The following is a 19,628-nucleotide window of genomic DNA, read 5'->3' as shown; positions in this document are numbered from 1 at the left end:
GTTTTCAAGCAACTCTTACATAAAAAGTCAAGTCACGTAAAGAAATAACAAACGTAAGTGTATGCTGACATCCTTTAGGAATGTTTCTTTTTGAGGAAATGTTAAGAACTTGCATTTCAGGAAGGTTTTATTTGCAAAGTAATCATCATGTGATATTCCAAAGCAGCCTGGAGGACGTTAAAACAAACAGCTTCTTAACTAAAATGCCACAAATTTCAAAAAGTATAACGACAACAACACGATAATGGTGTTGAATGTAATTAAAACAAACAAAATCACGTTTTGGACTTACTATCGTGTTTGGTTATTTGACCCCCCATGGTTGCTGCTGCTGCTGCTGCTGCTGCTAGAGATGCGTTCAAGGTCCTCTCCACTCGGAACTTAGCGCATCCAAGACGATTGTCTTCCAAAGCGCGTCTTTGAATCCTTTATTCCAAGCACGCACACACGCGGCGTGTTTTAAAGGCAAAAGTACGAGACGCTCCTGCATGTATCGCCAGTCCCGAAAACACAGTCACACGAGTGCACATGCTCCGCGCATGCATCATTTGCATAAAAGGTGTGAGTGGAGGCGGAGCCTGGCGGGAAGATCCGTTTACAAGCACGCGCGCACCACGCAACGCTCCTCGATTTGAAACGGATGTTTTTCGACCGACTACAGCCTATTTCCACGCAGGGCGTGATTTAAACAGGAGCTCACCTCAAATGTAGATGATGCCATAAAAGTGAAACTAGGGAATCTGTGTAGTTAAAGAAAGAATATATAGATTTCTTCAGGCTGGCAACAGGTGGATGCAGACGTTTGAATGAAGTCATTTTTACTTTACACATGCATATACATACATATACATACATATATATATATAAGGGGTGTTAGAAAAAATCAATTTGGCAATATATCGCGATATAACAGCGCGCAATTCTCGAATCGATTCGATTTGTGGCCGAATCGATTCTTAAACAATTTTTTTTATGGGAATGTTCAACAAAACTTCTTACTTAGGTTTAGGATTCACACATTAAGCATGGTAGAATGTTATATTAATGGAACAATAAGCCTTAATATTTTATTTCAGTGCTGTTCAAACATGAAACAACCTGTTTGTTAAATGCAGTGGCTCAGTTATAAGCCTGAATTTTCAGATAAATAAATAAATTTTCATACAAATCTTACAGTGTACATGAAGAAGTTTACCGATTTGTATTTTCAAAATTTGAGTTAAAAAAAAAATCGCAACAATCAATTTATAGGTTTCTATCGGTATTGAATCGAATTGTGACCTACGAATTGAATCACCATGTACTAGGCAATTCACACCTCTAATATGTGTATATATATATATATATATATATATATATATATATATATATATATATATATATATATATATATGTGCATGTGTAAAGTAAAAATTACTCTCAAGAAACAGCAAAGCAACAAGTGGCACTATATCAGCACTGAAGGTAAACACAGTTATGCCAGAATTAAACACTTAAAAAATAGCCCCCAAAATCAGCAAAAACAAAATTGATCAACATCCAAATTCTTTTGGGTTTTCCTGTCAGTGTCCGCGTAATTGTGAAACAAAGAATCCGATTGAAACAAGCCAATGGTAGATAGCAAAGCCAGCACATGGTCGTCCCTTGAAACATTTTCACACAAAAAAAGCATTCCTCAAAAAAAAAAAAAAAACAGCACAACAGTGCCATTACCAAGAATAAGAAGATGAAACATGGGCAGGGAAACTGTGAAGAGGACTGGGGCCTTCGTGAAGCTGGAAGGAATTATGAACAGTTACAAATAAGTTCTTGTTAGCAGAAAACCTTTAGTTTTCTACGAGAATGCAAACGAAATGTCATCAAAAGCCTACTAGAACATCTGATATTCATTTGAAGTTCATCAAACACTAAACACTGACAATTGTGTGTTGACAAACACTTGAAACTGAGGAATTTGGACATGGAATTAGAAGTGGCATTAAACAAACGCATGCTTGATACCAGCCCTTCAATCAGTCTTTAAGATTGCCCGTCCATAACTCCACCGAGTGCCACACATGACGGGGGATGAAAACGCTGATGCGTTTTGACAGACGATGCTCGATGGACTTGCCGTGATGACTCCGTATGGACGTGGTTGGCTTCAGGCTGCGCGCCGATGGTGGAGCAGAAAATAAAACGGTGAAACAACGCACTCGACATGAAAAGTTTCAACGTCGGTCTTCATCGCTCTCTGCAGTCAAATCTGCAATAGGCGTGAATAAAACGTTGATTTCAGAAGACATTTAACACCTTGCTTATGGCCAGTGGGATGGTCCTTGCCCCCCCAGCAGGCTCCTTGCAGGAATCTGCCTTGTGGCCTTGGCGATTACATAACTTGCGTGGGTAGCCGGGGCCGTGAAATAAGGTGCCGTCTCGGGAGCGCCAGTTCTTTTCAATCCAAACTGATTGGAGGAAAATCTGTTTGGTGTCCATACTGGACAGTAGACATACTGCACTGTGAAAAAATATTGACCGTTCTCAAGTGCTGCAAATGGCTTGCTCTCTTTGATGATGCAATGTTAATACAATTAGGGCTGTCAAAATTAGTGCGTTCATTTTTAGTTCATTTAAAGTTCCTTTAACGCCACTCATTTTTTTAAACACGCAATTAATGACCGCCTCTGACTTGGAAAGCCTGGGGGGGGGGGGGGGGGGGGGATTCCACCAGCAGACACGTCCACATCAAAATTTTGCAGCAATACATTTAATAATAATGCATATATTTATGGAGACTGGGGTCAAGTTGTATTTTACAATTTTAATTATATGTATTATGTGTGTATGTGTATTAATTATGTAATTTATTTTAAGTTATTCCACGTTAAAGATTAGATAGCTCTTAATATGAAAAGAAAAATGCACTGATCTGTCACCAACGTCTTACAAATGCAGTTACGCCATCTAGGGGCAGAAAAATGACCTCAACACAAATCAATATTACACTCGTTTTTTACAGTACAGTAGACCTTTTTAATTTCAACTCAATTTTATAAATTATTATGAAATTACAGTATCAATGACTAAAAGATGCAGACATCGTTCTATTAGTTTAATATTTTCTCCCCACTTAAAAGTATGAAAACTTAGGGGAGAATATGTTATTGTACATTTTATTGTACATTTAGAACAGATATAAAATTTGCAATTAATGGTGAGCTAACTATTGAAGTTATGCGATTAATTACATTAAAAAAATCATATCGCCTGACACGCCTTATTAAAATAATCGTTAGTGAACAGCAGAGGTGGTAGATCTAGGTCCAGAAAGTAAAAAACCCTGCCACCCTTTGGCTTTAGCCCCTGATGCTAGCTAGCTAGCTCCCTAGCAGGTAAACGAGCACCATGGGAGCTAGCAAGCTAGCACCTGGGGCTAAAGCCAAACTGTGGCAGGGTTTTTACTTTCAGGTGCTAGCTAGCTCCCTAGCAAGCTCTCATGGAGCTTGTTTACCTGCTAGGGACTAAGGCAGGGATTTTACTTTCTGGACGTGGATTTGAGCAGCTTTAAAATTGAAAAAATGTGCAGCTAAACCATGTGATCGGCCTTTGAAACTACCTCATTCATGCTGGGTATCAGTTCAGTTGTGCCATTGTCAAATACAGGTCTCACGTGAATGGTGGCGTTCTGTTGACTGCATGCAGGTACACGAGACCGAGGAATGTTCTAAAAATTCCCCCAAAAATTCAGCAGCTATTGTAGCAATGAAGTCACCAGCCCGCCTGCCATGTCAATAATTTCCAGCAATGCTTATTTTTGACATGATGATGTCATCACGTATCATGGCTCAAGTTTCGCACCAGTTTCCATGTTCTGAACCTCTCAGTCAAAATTTGAATACGCTGTGGGCAAAGTGCCACACCTCCTGCAACTGTGGAATATTTGAAGCGGGAGCACCTGGCGCCAGAGCAGCTGCATGCTGTGTGTGTGTGTGTGTGTGTGTGTGTGGAGGGGGTCTTGTTTGCCACCATCTTGACAGCTGGCCATAACGTACGCTCGCTCTCCGTTTCTCATTGGACAACAAACACCATTAAGCTGTGTAAAAAGTCACAAAGCAACACGAGAGCATCAGATGATCCTCAACTGGGGGGCATCAGCAAGACACGGACCCCATACCTACACGAAAGTTTTTTTGGGCACACCTCTAAAAAATGGTATTTCTGTACAACAAGAATGGATCATATCGAGGTGTTTCTAATGATGTGCCGCTATTATGTCGATCCAGCGCTGTATACCAATCCACAATCTATTAAAACCGCAACGCCACGGTACATATGTGGTTGCAATCCACTACATGCGGAATGTCCCGTGATCAAACCTGGGAAACAGGTTATCGGATTACCACAATAAGGAGCATAATAACCGGTTGATGACATCATTGTTTGAAGCCAAGCTCGGAAATTGTTGTTTTCGTTACGGCTGATTTAGTTGAACAATAATTAAATACATGTATAGCATTTATTTATGAAAATATGATATGCAGTATGTAAAAACTTATGAAAGCTGCACATGGAATATTGTCATATTTGGTAGCTCTTCAAGACATTTTGTGCACAACAAAATACAATGTAGACGTTTGACGTTCCCCCATTAAACACTAATTCTGCTCTTAAATCATGTCAATTAATTAAGAACTACTTAAGCAATGATCCAATAAAACTATATGACAAAGTTAAATGAAAAATGTACCTGGATAAATATTGCAATAATAAACATAAAATGCAACTGTATTGTACTTAAAAATGGCTGCCATTTTGATTGTTATATTTTACGCCCATTCGGGAGTCAGACGTTGAACTTTTGCTTATTTATACGCAGCATTTTTCTGAATTAAAAAAAAAAAGAAGAAAAAGAAAGAAACCTGATGTAACATTATGCATGAACATTAAATTCAGTGATTTTCAGTGTGTGTACCATTAGAGGGTACCACTGGCATTTGCACAAAATGGCGGCGTTTTTGCTCAATTACGGTCATGGGTCCTTGAGACTTTTTTGTGCGTCCCCGTCAGGATGGACATGTCCGCTGAATTTTGCGATTTATTATATTCATTTTTAATAAACCTTCCAGGACACACTACAAACTAAGCTTTTAAGATGTCATTTTTAGACATTTCACTTTGATACATGTGATACAAATTGGTGAGTATCCAGGCATGACGTTATCAAAAAAGCCATTCGATCAAAAGTGAGCATAATCATCTTCGTAAAGGCCGATTAGTTGCATACACTACAGTGAAGCGGCCTGTGCGTTAAGCTATCAAACAGGTCCAGTTTCACTTTTGGTTGACGTTTGTTCAGAAGGATTAACATTCTTAAGACTTGAGGTAAGAGAATTAATTAGACAGAAATATGAGGATGTAGTACATTTGATTTTGCTCATACAGAAAAAGATGTTATATTCAGTCTATATTGTATATTCCTATTTTTTGTGTGTGTTTCAATAGTCATATTGGTTTATTATAAGGAAGTGCAAAACAATCCCTTATCACGTGCAGTTGCATGCCGAGTTCTTCACTTGACACCTTTTGTGTTTACGTTCTTTTCAAATGTGTTGTTGTTTGTCTTGTCCTTTTCAGGAAACAAACATGCTTAACTGCTAAAACTGCATGCCATTTAAGGCAGCTCACTCTTTTGTGTAACGCCCCAAAAAAAGAAGAAGAAGTGCACTGTCAATCATAAGAATAATTAAGAGGAGTGTGTAACAGTATTGCGTGAAATGGTTGAATTGTTTCAATCAAATGTAGAAAGTTAACTTTTCTTAAAAGGCCTTTAAAGGGATACTTGACTCATTGAGCCATTTTCAGCAGTAAAAAGTTCATATTTTCTCCTGTATGAATTTGGTAACATTATTTTTCATGTACAATTAATAGCTTTAAAAAAAGAAATTGTCCACTTGCTGTTGACTGAAGATGACATCACCTGTGCTGAAAAAGTAGGTAACGATCAATTATAGCTCTATAGTTTGCTGACCAAACCCCGAAAACAGGTGCGCCATAATTGGTCGTTACCTACTTCCTCAACACAGGTGATGTCATCTTCAGTCAACAGCAAGTGGAAAAGTTTATATTTTAAGGTATTAATTGTACATGAAAAATAATGAAGTTATCAAATTAATTCTGGACAAAATACTAACAATGTGTGGATTATCTTATAATGGGACTTGTAGCTCGAGTCTTAGCTATAGCTGGACCATTCCGGCTTTGCTACATTCCTACTCATACTCTATACGTTTCTTTCATTCTTTAATCGGGTGGTGCAGGCAGGTGCTATATCCCGCCTAAAATTAGCTGGGATACTGATGAAGCGCCACCGAAAATGGAAGGCTGAGGTCATTATCATGCTTAAATTCAAACCCAAAAACGTCCAAATATATTTTTTTATACTTTGTCCTTTACGCCCAAACATTTATTCCTATGTTTTTGTTTTGTTTTGTTTTTTTAAATGTTAGAGCATACAGAAGGCTTTGATACAGCTTCTGACATGACAAGGTCGATTAAACCAATGGTAGTTATTACGAAAAATGGCCAGCAGGTGTCAGAAGAGTATAAGAGATCAGCCTGGGCCATGTTGCAACAAGCTCTTTTTGCCAGTGTTTTCAACAGGTTTGTGAATAATGATGAAACCTAGCTATATTCTAATGCTAATTTCTGCATAACGGAAACAGATACAAATATACTTTTTTTTATGAAAGAAGAGACTCTAATATTTCTTTTGGTAGGTTCCATATTTTTAAAGCATTAGAACAAAAATATTCCGTAGGCCTTGCAAAATCAGTCAAAATCCAGTAAAACAGCCAGGAGCGAAGGGGGTTGCTTCAGTGAAAATGGCTGGGAGTGAATGCGTTTCAAAAGGTGATTGGTTCTTGGGTTTTGGTTCAAAACTGACTACACTTCGACTTTTGAACCAGCATTAAAAAAAAAATCCATCTGAAATTTTGAGCCATTCTTCAACGGCCAGAACATGCAAACACCCGAGCTGAGATTCAAATCCAGATCCTCCAACCTGTAAGGCATACATGCAAAACACTAGTGCACCCCGATGTCCATTACAGTGACCCAAAACTTGGGATGGCGTCAATCCAGCGCATGCCACTAGCATTACAAGACTTTAGCACGGTGTAGTACGATGTGGTCCAGTGCAGCTGTTTGCAGTCTCCCCCATTGTTAGTGCTCTATTCTAAACTGTTTAGACCAATATTGAGCCTGTAAAGCGTGCGGCCGAGACAGAGTCGGAATGTGAACCGGCGCGGGGCGTAAACAAAGCATGAATAAAGCGTGTTTATAATGAAATACGACATTCATCATCAGTAACAATTTAAGCGCGCCCATCAAGCTTGGCTGAAATGCATAATTAAAGTGCTTGGCGTCAATTTATTAGGATGCGTCCTGGCTTGGTGTGCTTCAGAAGTGTAGCATGGCGTAATGCTGGATACATTGCAGGTATTCATTTCTGTTGTGTGCTACCACTTTCTGGTTGAGCGACTCATTTGTGTTAGCAGCAGTTCTCAAGAATGTTACTCATGAGAACAATGGGCAACAAGATGGACGGCATTTACTCAAGTTAAAGTCAAATGAGGGATAAGGTGTTAGTTTTCAGATCTGTTCAAGTTTTCAGGTTTATGACATCAGAGCAGAACCTTCAAATTTTTGAAATGCAGTTTCCATGCTGTCAGGTAGGGATGTAACAATAACCGCAATATCGTGATATTAAAATTGCCACAATAACGTCGTCATGCTACGATATTTAAAGAACCACATCTCTAAAGCTTCAGTGCTTAGAGGTTACAAATTCATTTTTCCACTCAAACACAAATCACTACAATCTCAAGAACAAAAAGTCCTCACAACGACTAGTCTACAAGACATTGAAGTATACAAACGGTAAACTTTGCTACATTGTGTAACTACTGGCAAATGCACCAGGAAAGTATTTTTCTAAGATCAGGAGAGTTATCGTTGTATAATTAGGTATACGATCGAATGTGATCCAATACAAGTGAACCTGGATTAGTATTGAGTATACACTTCATATTTTTATAAATAGCTAACTACCTTTTCATCTACTTATTATATTTCAAACAATGATTCTTCCATAAAGCAACCAACTTGTACTTGTCGTGTGTTACTTAAATCTGTGTAGATGGAAAAAAAAAACATTGCCATTTCATAGAGTAGGCTAGATGAGAGTAGGTAAGTTGTATTACAGGAAAACAATCACACGTCAAGGTCAGGATGTTTCTCATCATTGATTAACAGCTGGGACTGATCCTCGGTGCTCTTGTCGTGCTCCTCGGAGATTCACCCTCTCTAATGACCGCTGCTGCCGCAGAGGACGCGCTGATGACAACGTCCATCACACAAACACACTTTGGCCTCACAACTGTCACATGCCCCCCCAAAAAAAAGATTTTACAGAGTGCACTACTAGTACAGGGTCAGATGATATATTCTATGTCCAAACTTATGATTGGTATTATTGGTAAGGCATCCTAATTATTTATTTATTTATTTATGTTAGAATAGTTAGTAGTAGTATAAGCTACTCACCAAAATACAGTCACTATTATGATGAACTATTGCCATGATAAAGAGTAAGGTTACATACCAAGATTCAAACGGAAGCAGGAAAATGCATAGGTCAATTTCATGGATGAAACACCTGTTGTGAAATTTTGTCATTTAGGTCCTATTGATATTTTTAAGAGGAGGTTCAAGACACATTTTTTTAGTTTGGCATTTAAATGATCTTTTCAACCACTTTTACTTATTTTCTTAGTTCACGGTTCCTTTTATCATATTGTCTTTTAGCTTTGTTTTTGCCTTTTTATTCTGTTTTCTTTTCGCTTTTAACTGTTTTCATTTTGTTGTCTTTTAGTTTTTCGCTCCAGTGTTTCCTTGGTGCCTTTCCTCACATTGTTTCTCTGTGCTTCTCATGTTTTGTGTGTGTGTTTCTTTTTTTTTTGGGGGGGGGGGGTTCTTCTTTATTGTATTATGGATGTTTTAATTGTTTAGCACATTGAGTTTAATTTTAATGTATGAAAGGTGCTATATAAATAGTTTCCTTTTATTCTGTTTTATTTTAACTTTTAACTGTTTCTATTTTGTTGTCTTTTAGTTTTTAGCTCCAGTGTTTCCTGGGTGCCATGTTTTTGTTGTTGTTTTTTGTACACCTTGAGTTGCATGAAAGGTGCTATATAAACAAATTGATTAATTGATTGATTGTTAGAGAAAAGCAAGTGAAATATTGAACAATAGTGCATTTACTACCTGTGCAGTCATAACTGACGCGCAGGCACCAAAGAATCTGATTGGTGGGTTTAGCGAATTCGACACTCTCATTCACGGACTCCCATGTCACTCACCGGCAATGCCCCAATTAAACAAAGGGGGAAAAAACGGGCCTCGCGTATCAGTATCAGTACTGAGCAAAAGGCTTTAAAATAAATAGATTAAAAATAAAATATACAAATAAAATACATACAAAATAAAACAAAAATAAAATCAATAAAATAAATAAAAATAAATAAATATAGTCGCTACTTTGCAGAATTCCGTCTATCCCGGGTGGTTCTGGAACACGACGTAATGTAACCGTCATTTTTGTCCTTGGATTGCGCGGGCGTGCCTAATGTTTTCAGCATCAATGACGCTGGTCTGCAGCGTATCGATCGATGCGTTGCGGAAGCAGATGTGGCGTCAGCGGATGCGAGCGGCGCTCAGAGCGAGCTGTCAGCAAGGTGAAGGCCGCGCAGTGACACAGCTGGCTGACAGCTCGCCTCCTCCCGATACAAATGAGCTTCTTCGCCATCCTCCTGCTGCCTCGCCTGATTCCACTACGACGACTACTGCTGCCGCACGCGCGTCACTGTTAGTTAAACACGCTTCCGCCCGAATTAATGTTGATAGTCTCGCTCTCGCTGCCTTTTCCATGTGTGGGATTTTCCACGGCCGTGTCCATTATTGGTTACAATTTGGGATGAGGCTGTGCAGAGCGGTGACTTCACAATTCTTTTCTTCTTTCTTTCCCATTTGTTGTGTCAAACAGATGCTCCATCACACGCTTGCATGCTCGGCTGAGTGAGTACGAAGCCGCACAAATATATGAGCTGTCACTGTCACCGTGAGCACCTCTTGAGCGAGTGTGACGTGTGTGTATTTTGGCTAGTGTGTCAACGACAGTGCTTGGAAAAGTGCTTTGAATTTTGCTGTAAATTTTCTGATTTGGGCCACAACATGGTGACCACTTGCGTAATCTAATGTGATGGAGCAAACAATGCGACTTTACAAAAACAATCATGATTATGTTATGAGGGGTCTTTTCAATTAGTTAATAGTATAAGTTAAGTCACAATTATTTCGTCGGTTGTAGACAGTGTCAAACGTTTATTGGAAGCGGAAACAGGCGGTAGATATTTTAGCTATTTAGTTTTTTTCTTACTGTTTTTGGTCATCTACTTGTGGGCAATTTCAACAAGTTACATTCAATGGCTTGACCCTTTTAAATGGGAAGTCAACCCAAAAGAAAATGTTTTTTGACAATATGTTCTATGCAGCCCCCACACAGTCTAAATATAGTATTCTGGTTAACTCATTCACTCACAGCCATTTTCACTAAAGCAACCCCCTCGCTCCCAGCTGTTTAACTGGATTTTGACAGTTTTTTCCAGGCTCACAGAATGTTGTGTTCTATTGCTATAAAAACATGAAACCTACCAAAAGAAAGATTAGTGTCTCTTCTTACTTCAGGACAAAAGTATATTTCTATCTGTTTCCCTTTTGCAGCAATTAGCATTAGAATATGGCTAAGTTTCATCATTATTCACAAATCTGTTTAAAACACTGGGGGAAATAGCTTTTTTTGCAACATGGCCCTGGTTAATCTCTTATACTCTGCTGCCACCAGGTGGCCATTTTTTTGTAATAACTACCATTTCTTTATGCAACCTCTTCATGGCAGAAGCTCTATCAAAGCCTTCTGTAAGATCTAGCAGAAAAAAACGTATAAATATGTTTTTGGAACCAGGACAATATTTAAAATAGAACGTTTTTATATACGTTTTTGTGAGCAAATGCGTTAATATTTTTAAGTGGAATATGAGTAAAGCAACAAAACCCAGCCCTTTTTATCCATTTTAGGGGGCGGCCATTTTGACACTTGCTGTCGACTGACAATGACATCACAGTTCCTCAGGGCTCAGGTAACAACCAATCACAGCTCGGTTTCACAAAAGAGGTGAGCTGTGATTGGTCATTGCCTGAGCCCTGAGCAATATTGATGTCATCTTCAGTCGACAGCAAGTGGCAAAATGGCAGCTCCCTGAGATGGATAAAAAGGGCTGGATTTTGCTTCATAACTCTTATTCCACAAAAGCAATATTATTCGGAATGTCATGTTTAGACCAGTGAGGTTGACTTCCCCTTTAAAATGCTGATTGAAATATTTTTTCTATTATGGGATTTTAATTGTTCATTGTTTTTAATTACTTTAAAATCAGATTAATGAAAACGAATTAGGTGGGTACAAAGTGTGCAAGAAATTCAGTAAAATATGTTGGTTCTAATTGCAGAATATAATAATTGTTCACTATCTGTCAAATTGTTGCTTGTTAATAAGTGAGTCAAGTTAATTATGATCAACTAAATTCAAGCTCGCTATTAATAATTATATTAGCTGACAAGGAGAAACGATGTTCTAAGTTTGGTCATTTTTAACACCCACTGAAGTAACTGAAGTAAGTAAGTATGGCTCTTTAAGGGATACTTTTACAGTATTTCGGCCACATACTTCATGCTGTATATATATATGTTAACTACTATATATATATATATATATATATATATATATATATATATATATATATATATATATATATATATATATATATATATATATATGTATATATATATATTAACTACTATATATATATATATATATATATATATATGTGCATATACCTGTATACACACTACACTATTAACAGCTGTCTCGTGTGCGTGGATGTAAGTATCCTGCCAGTAAAAGTAGCCAATAAAGAAGGCCGATTTTGTGTCTCCAACTCCATGTGGTTGCTGGGTTGATAATGACTGGTTTCCTTGACAACCAAGTGTGACACCACAGCCATTTTCTTATCTGCATCGTTGGTGATTAAGCTACATTCTTGTTAGTGTGATTTATGAGGAACAAGATGGGGGAAAAAAGAGGGCCTCATTTCATCCAGTTTGCCTGTAGTCAGGGAGAGTCCACTGATTTCTTTTAATTATTTTTTTGACCTTCACTGTATCTGCTCCAGGCTTCATTCTGCAGCCAGTCACTTGTTTCAAGCGCATGCCTGTTGTTGATTTGAATTTATTTAATCCGAGTGTGTGTTTACATGTGGGGATGAAGTCATTTTCACAGTGTGAGTAAAGACAGATGTGTTGAAGACGGATATTGTGGTGAGTTTGGACACACTGGACTAAAAACACCCCCCACGCAACCCTTTCATGTTGCACCCTGACTGTAACTTTTTATCAGAAAAATTAATGTACTGTACTTTATGTGACCAATTAAAAAGATAACATCAAGCAACAAAGTGTGTAGGGTAAGATATTAAGCAATGGAGCTTTACATTTGAAACAGATCTGAAGTCTTGCTGAGTTAAAGGAAAACACAAGACTAAATAGAACAACGTGTGGATGTTTCATATGATGTCATTGAAAATCAACAGGGGTCCTTCACTACGTCTAGCGAAATATCCCCACAGGGTTTGATAATCAAGCGAAAAATGTGCAATGGTGTTCTTACTTAATCATGAATGCGGACCTGACAAAACTTTGAAAGACGGTTAAAAATGGACCAAGTAAGGGTCTCTTAGGATGAAGAAGATTCAAATTCAGTAGTATACATGTGACATGAATTGCTGGCCAATGTTTGAAGGACATTCCACCTGATCTCAAACTTCTTTTGTTGGATATCATTTAGAATTAATCAGGTTATTCCATAGATCAACGCTCTGAAAATAGGGAAAATAACAATACAGTATACAGCACTAACCAGCTCAGTGGCCTAGTGGTAGAGTGTCTGCCCTGCGACTGGGGGATCAGAAATTCAATCCCTGGCTTGACACTCAAATCCAGAGAACACTATAACGTTAGTTAACACACTTCTCTGTGGTATATCTAAACTTCAAGACGTTTATTTTTCACTTTACAGGAACGTTAAAAGTATGTGGTTCTCCTGAATACATGAAAATAATGTACAATTAAATGTACAAGATATTACTGTGAGTACGTTAAAGAATGAGCTGTGTGGTGTTATTGTGTGTGGGCGACGCATCTTCTCCCAAGCAGTCATTGAACCTTCACAATCTGAATTTTTTTTTTTTTTATCCATCCTGGCAAAAATGTGACAAAGGTCACTCAAGGTGTTGATTTTCAGGTGTATTTTTATTATGAAATCCAATTCTGCTCTTGTGGCTAATGAGATTCACCCCCCCCCCTCTCCCCTTGGAATGCAATTAAACAATAGACCTGTTCCTACCAATATTCAGCATGAGGCACTTTCCTTTTTTCCACATTCGCACACTCACACACACGCTCACAGAACCACCAATTAGTTTCTTTCTTTTTGCCTTTTTGAAATGCATGCAAATGAAGGTTGTGACAAATTAGCTAGCTCTCCCTCTTATGCCGCATGGGCCCCAAAGGTGTGGACCTGCAGCACTGTATCTTTTTATTGGACTAATTCTTTCACGCAGCAGTCAAAGTCACTTCTTTCTCTGGAGTATTGCCTTCGAAAGGCAACGAGCTTGAAGGTTTGATTCTGTTTGTCCTGTTGTTTTTCATTATTATTATCATTATTTTTTTGTGAATACTGTTTTCCCCCTCCTCCATGTTTAGTGAATTGAATCAGCTTCATACAATGATTTAGCCCCCTCTAGTGTGTAAAGTTATGATGACGTCTACAATGCATTCTCATGTGACAGTTGAAAGTGCTTTTAGTCAAATTTTGCACACACCAGGGAGGGAAAAAAAGACAATAAACCACCATGAGGAATAAAATACATATTTTGGAAGTGATATTGGATTATGGTACACATTTCATCTGAATCCATCAGTGCCCTGAGGAGCCATTAGCCTCCTGTGGTTTTGCTCGGCTGCTTTTTGTCACATTTTCCCTTTTCCCCACATCATCAAAAAGCACAAGGGGGCGCTATGAAGCAATGCAGCCATTAGCCAATTAGCAGGGGATTCGTAAGATTGTATTTGAGCCTCAATAAAATTGATAACAAACAGGTCTATTTGGTGCACACAGTCACATCTCCTCCTCTTCCTCATCCTCTTCTTCCCAATTTGCCCTTGTACCACTTTTCCCACATCTCTTTCCCTTGTCTTTCCCACTGCGTGTTGTGCGGAATATGCTAATAAGCCATGCACCGGCAACTCCCTGGGTGAGGATCACTTATTAAAAGCATAGTTGGGAGGGTTTATGCAAATGAAGCCAAATCAAAGCAAGTGCTACCCCCACCTCTCTATTGCATATGTTGTAATAGTTGATTCCTCATATTGCTTTTTGTTGTTGTTACTTCTCTCACTTTCACCTCAGAGCTCCGCCTATGTCGCCCAGGCCTATTTTTAATGCTGGGATTTATCTCTCGCCGTGATGCAAACATTTTGCTCGTCCGCAAAAAGGAAAACTTTCATTTCCTGTCGAGTGGATTGACAGATTTGTTAGGAGGAAAAGATGGATAATATCCGCCGCGGCCGAAGGCTGCCATGAAGTAGTCTGACACAGACACTGATTAAGCCTCTCGAGATCTGAGGGGATTGCGGGTCTTAGTTGGGAGAAGAAAAAAAGATGCATCAAATAATATATAAAAAAAAAAAAAGGAGAGGGCTGAGGAACAAAAGTGCAAATTGGATTGGACGGGATGAAAAAAGTCCTGTGGGCGATCGCCTTTAGCATGCTGTGCAAACATCATTTGTGCTTATTTGAATCCAGACCATTAGATTGACGGTTTGGTTTTATTTTTGGGATATTTTTTTGGAGGGGAAGTGTCACTCCTTCCCAAATCACCTCTGCTCAAGTATTGTAATGAAGGAATTAATTAGACCTCTTGACACGCATACGGGTTTATATTTATACCACTGTAATGTGCTTGGCCCCCCTGGCCCGTAGCTCACCTCGCGTTGCGCTAATTTGGATTGCAGAGGCGAGTCGGCCATGTTCCATATTTACATTCCCACTGTCAAGGAGCAGAGGTCACGACTTCCCCAGGCAAAAGTGTACACTCGGCACCCCTCACTTCACTGGCCCACATTTGAGTCCTGGTGAGTCATTTCATCTAAATGACTCACTGCCTCACTTCAAACTGAGCGTAGAAATTGATTAACTAGGTTCATTTTTTGTTTACACTTGAAAGGCAACAAAACTCAGTTATGCCAAACACATAACTGCAGGTGACAATGAATTGTCAGTACAGTACTCAGTTTTTAAACGAAAATAACACAACACGGCACCAAACATTTAGATGGGCTGCATACTATCAAAACTACACGGTACAGCCATTTATCCTCCAGTGACAATGTTGTAAATTGCTAAGTCAAAACAAGTTACGCTCACTATAAAACCTCACAGTCACAGCTGAAATCAATTTGTTAGCTTGCAACATTTTTCAACAGAAAAGGCATGGATTCTGCTTTTTTCATGTAACGTTTACCTGGCCACTTGTTGCTAGGCAGAATTCATGAAGCATAATGCCAGTCCTGATAGAAAGAAAAAATACATTCAACAAAAAAAACAAAAGAAACGAAATACAAATTTGTCAATATGTGTGGAAACACTGTATAAGGATTATGAAGCATGTTACATGTGAAATTTGCTGTTCTGTGTTAACTATAAAGCAGGTATTAAAAAGATATCAACGATAGCTGGTGACAGGCAGTGTCTGTTTAACCTAAATGCAACGAGTCACCAGCTTACCATATAGTAACATTGCTATTAGGTGTGAATCTGCAAAAAAATTAAAATAAAAAATACAGCACCATTTGTTGTAGATGTTCTTTTAAAAGAGAACAGATTATGGAAATTTCACTTTTTAATGTTTTCTATACAAACAGTTGAGTCCCTCAAACGTGAAGTTATACAACCAAAAAAATCTTCAATTTTCTGCCTATTTCTGAAAATGAGCCGTTCTGCATTTGCGCCGTATTTTGGCGCAATTGTGGGGCTAATTTACATCAAATCCGCCCACAATTTGAGTTTCACCTGTGATGTGAAAGGTAGGCAGGCTGAACATCTGAGTACGGTTGCACGACTACACGGAAGTACTATCGTGTCAAAGCCAAAAGGTAAGCAGAGCTGCAGTGTTAGCGCAGATTAGAAATAGTAAAGAGTGTTACTACCTTATGATAATAAAGAATATTCAGGTCTAAGGCGTTGATAGGAGTTGAGGATTATTTGTTTTTGCTTTGTCATGCGCTATAACACTAATTGACAAAGCGGCAGTTTGATGATGAAGTGCTGCCTCCAGAAGTGAAAATGTAATCAAATCAGTTAAATGCGCCAGTGATGGCATCGCTAATTATAATGAGTATTAAGTAGCTGTTTGCTTTGTCGCATGCTCTTGCTCAACCCCCGGTCGGCATGGTACCGAAACCCATACTAAGCAGTAAGTGGATATTAGATGTCCTGTAATTCTTCTAATAACCTTTTATTTCAATTCACTTAGATAATAGACCGCCAGACACGTTTTATCAGGACACCTGGGAACTGTTTTAAATGTTTCAAAATATGCATACGTCTCATTTAATGTTCAAGGAGAATGTTTGACTTGTACGCGTTAACAACTTGTATGCGGAAGATCTTTTTTTTTTTTTTTATATCATTGAGCTTTGATGCCAAGAATGTAATCTTTGACGAATACGACACGTATGACTCGCTGACATGTGTACAGAGTAAAAGAAAAGAAAATCCCTCCAGAGATTTTTTTTTGTTCTTTACGTTTGAACATACACTCCATTCTATAACGAGGTACCCTGAACTGCATCATGACGTATTATACGAGAGGTAAAGCCTCCCTTGGGGTGTTGCGGCTGTACAGACATTAAAAATGGATGACAGATAGTTGACAAAGGGAGGGAAAATATTTAAATAAGCTTCCACGTGGTAACCGTGACATGATTCTGTATTCTCATGAGGATTTAGTGGGAAAATCAAATGCAGATTTGTATGTTATATTTGTATGTTTATAACTGGGCTATTTTCCTCTACAGTAGTTGGTGGTCTCAGTTTTAGTCCAGTTTCAATCACGCTTGTTAGGTTTGATCATAGTTAGTCAATCTCATCCCATGTTTTTTTTTGTCCAAATAACATAATTTAATTAGTTTGAGTCAACAAAAAACTGTCAACATTTTTAATCGACTTTTAGTCAAGGCAATCATATTTTTTTGTCAGCAGATAATGTTGAACATTTCGTATCTAAAACTATTTCACATAACATTTGATCTCATCTTTTTGATGAAAAACAACTAAACACACAATTACAGTATATCAACAAGTGGCTACTACTGTATGGCTCATGCTACAAAATGTAAATTAGCCAGATTTAGTTAGCGGTCGGATTAACAATATCGTCGGAACATTATAGCCGTTGAATGAATGTTACGTTATAACTACAATATATATATTTTTAAACCTTTCACCGTGAATTCACCTCCTGTCTGTCCCACTTGTTTTGTGCATGTTGCACTCGCTAGCTGCAGTTTTGAAAGGGGGTGTGCCACTGTGTGTCACATGACAGTGTCACAGTGGCAGATTAGCAGACAAGATTAAAAAAAATAAATCGTCTTCATTAGTCGACAAAATTGCATACTGATTTAGTCTCAGTTATTGTTTATTAATGCGGGTTTTAGTCTGGCCTGGTCTAGCTTTAGCCCGGTGAAAAAAGTGTGGCTGACAAAATTATTTTTACACCTGTACAATCCGGAATTCAGTAAAATTCAAATTCAACATGAAATTAAAAAAATTCAAATTCCTTTCATTATTTTTCACTTGTATTTTTCTTCCATCACGTATACTGCATGAATCCAGTATTATTGACTTCTACATTATCAAGTAAAACCCCGTTGTCAGCAGGAGTTGAGCCTGTGAGTTTGTTTGACATCTTAAAAGGGCGTTAACAAACTCATTTCATTTATAGGACGCCTTTAGATAAATCATTGAGATTGTATTAAAAAAGTGTTTCAAATCATTAAGCAACTTAAAGCTCGAGGTGGCCTGGCCCTAAAGTCATATTTGAGCTCAACGAGAAATCAGATGGTCATCACCGCTTGATCCTGCTGTCGATTGAGTAAACGCATTCATTTTAAATCCAATAAAGAGTGATGTATGCTACACTGACTTTGAATGGGAAATGAAATGCTTAATTTGATCACAATTACTGATTACGTGCGCTCAAGTTGATTTTAGGTTAGATTCACAGCAGATCCTGCCAAAGCGTATTCATGTCGAAAGTTTGTACTTCGCAGGGGGATTGTTTGAGAACATTTAAATGTTCCACACCAGCGCAGTGAAAGAAGCTGTTGGAGATTCCAGAATCCAGCCAGACACAGAGAAAGCGCCTCATGAGGGAAAAGCGAGTTCTGGGGGCAACATAGTGGGGGGGGGGGGGAATTCCCCAACGTGAATTCTGAAGGATTTGCTTAATGGAAAGTGTAATTGTAATTTTAAATTTAATTATTTAAAATTATAGCTTCCTGCTGTCTTCCTGTCATTCACTCACTGGGTTGTGTTATATTCTAAATATGAAATGACCATATTTCGCTAGAGTATACAGCAATGTGCACTAATGAATGACTTTTATCATACACACAAGTGTAGCATATCGACTGTTTGCTGCACAGTTACACGGAATCAGGCCTACATTAGTGACAAACGCAGTTCAATAATGTCTCCGTCTGGATGAAAGCAGCCCCCCCCATAAAACCATCAGAGGGCAATCGATGTGCTTTCATCCCCAGGACGGAAATTGCACTCATACGGCTGCAACTCTGTGACGGTCCCGCCATCCAAAGCCAAATCATTAACATCAAGCTCGCGGGAAAGAAATCAAAATGTCAGCCTGCTCGGCAATCTCGGGGCAGATGACGATCGGCGCCATTCCTCAAACGCTTTCATTCTCATGGTATCGGGCGTGCACTGTCTCCTGCTGCCGACTCTTAACTGTATTCAACATAGCGAACGGCTCCACGGTGGGCGCGATGCATGTTCGAGAACTTTTGAAAGAATTATTGAACATACGGAAAAGCCGCTCAGACATTCCGCCATACAGAGGCAGATGTCATGAATAATGGCTGTGTGTTCCCCAAAGGCCTCATTACTTGGGCTATACGGTTACTTCACATTAAAGCAATACGATGGGAATGTGGCAGAAAAAGTGGCCTTTGTTGACATGAGTGGAATTGACAGGTGTTTGGAATTAAGCGCTCTTCCCAAATCCTCTCAATTAATTTTTTATTTTTTGTGTGTGTGTGAGAAATCAAAAGGTTCTTACAAGATTGTTGGGTCACCAAGAGAAGACTTATTTACCAGTCTGTGATACCTCATGTTCCTA

The 19,628-nt window shown here is 38.6% G+C and overlaps 1 protein-coding gene across 3 annotated transcripts in view; it reads right to left on the bottom strand.

The window, feature by feature from the left end:
* The window catches only part of LOC144061253 (E3 ubiquitin-protein ligase NEURL1-like), an 81,387-nt gene that overhangs the window by 26,408 nt on the left and 35,351 nt on the right, over positions 1-19,628 (bottom strand). The window contains exon 1 of one of the 3 annotated variants that reach the window (XM_077581530.1): positions 293-567. The exons of the other annotated variants lie outside the window; for them this stretch is intronic. Within the exon in view, the coding sequence (XP_077437656.1) occupies positions 293-320 (28 nt within the window). The 5' untranslated portion in view covers positions 321-567. Of the gene's footprint in view, positions 1-292; positions 568-19,628 lie in introns of those variants that run through there. 3 annotated transcript variants of the gene reach the window in all.

Source organism: Vanacampus margaritifer, chromosome 12, assembly GCF_051991255.1.
Source record: "Vanacampus margaritifer isolate UIUO_Vmar chromosome 12, RoL_Vmar_1.0, whole genome shotgun sequence".
In the NCBI taxonomy this organism is placed as follows: Eukaryota; Metazoa; Chordata; class Actinopteri; order Syngnathiformes; family Syngnathidae; genus Vanacampus; species Vanacampus margaritifer.
Note: the sequence above shows the minus strand (reverse complement) of the source record. Positions and strands in the feature narration are given on the sequence as shown.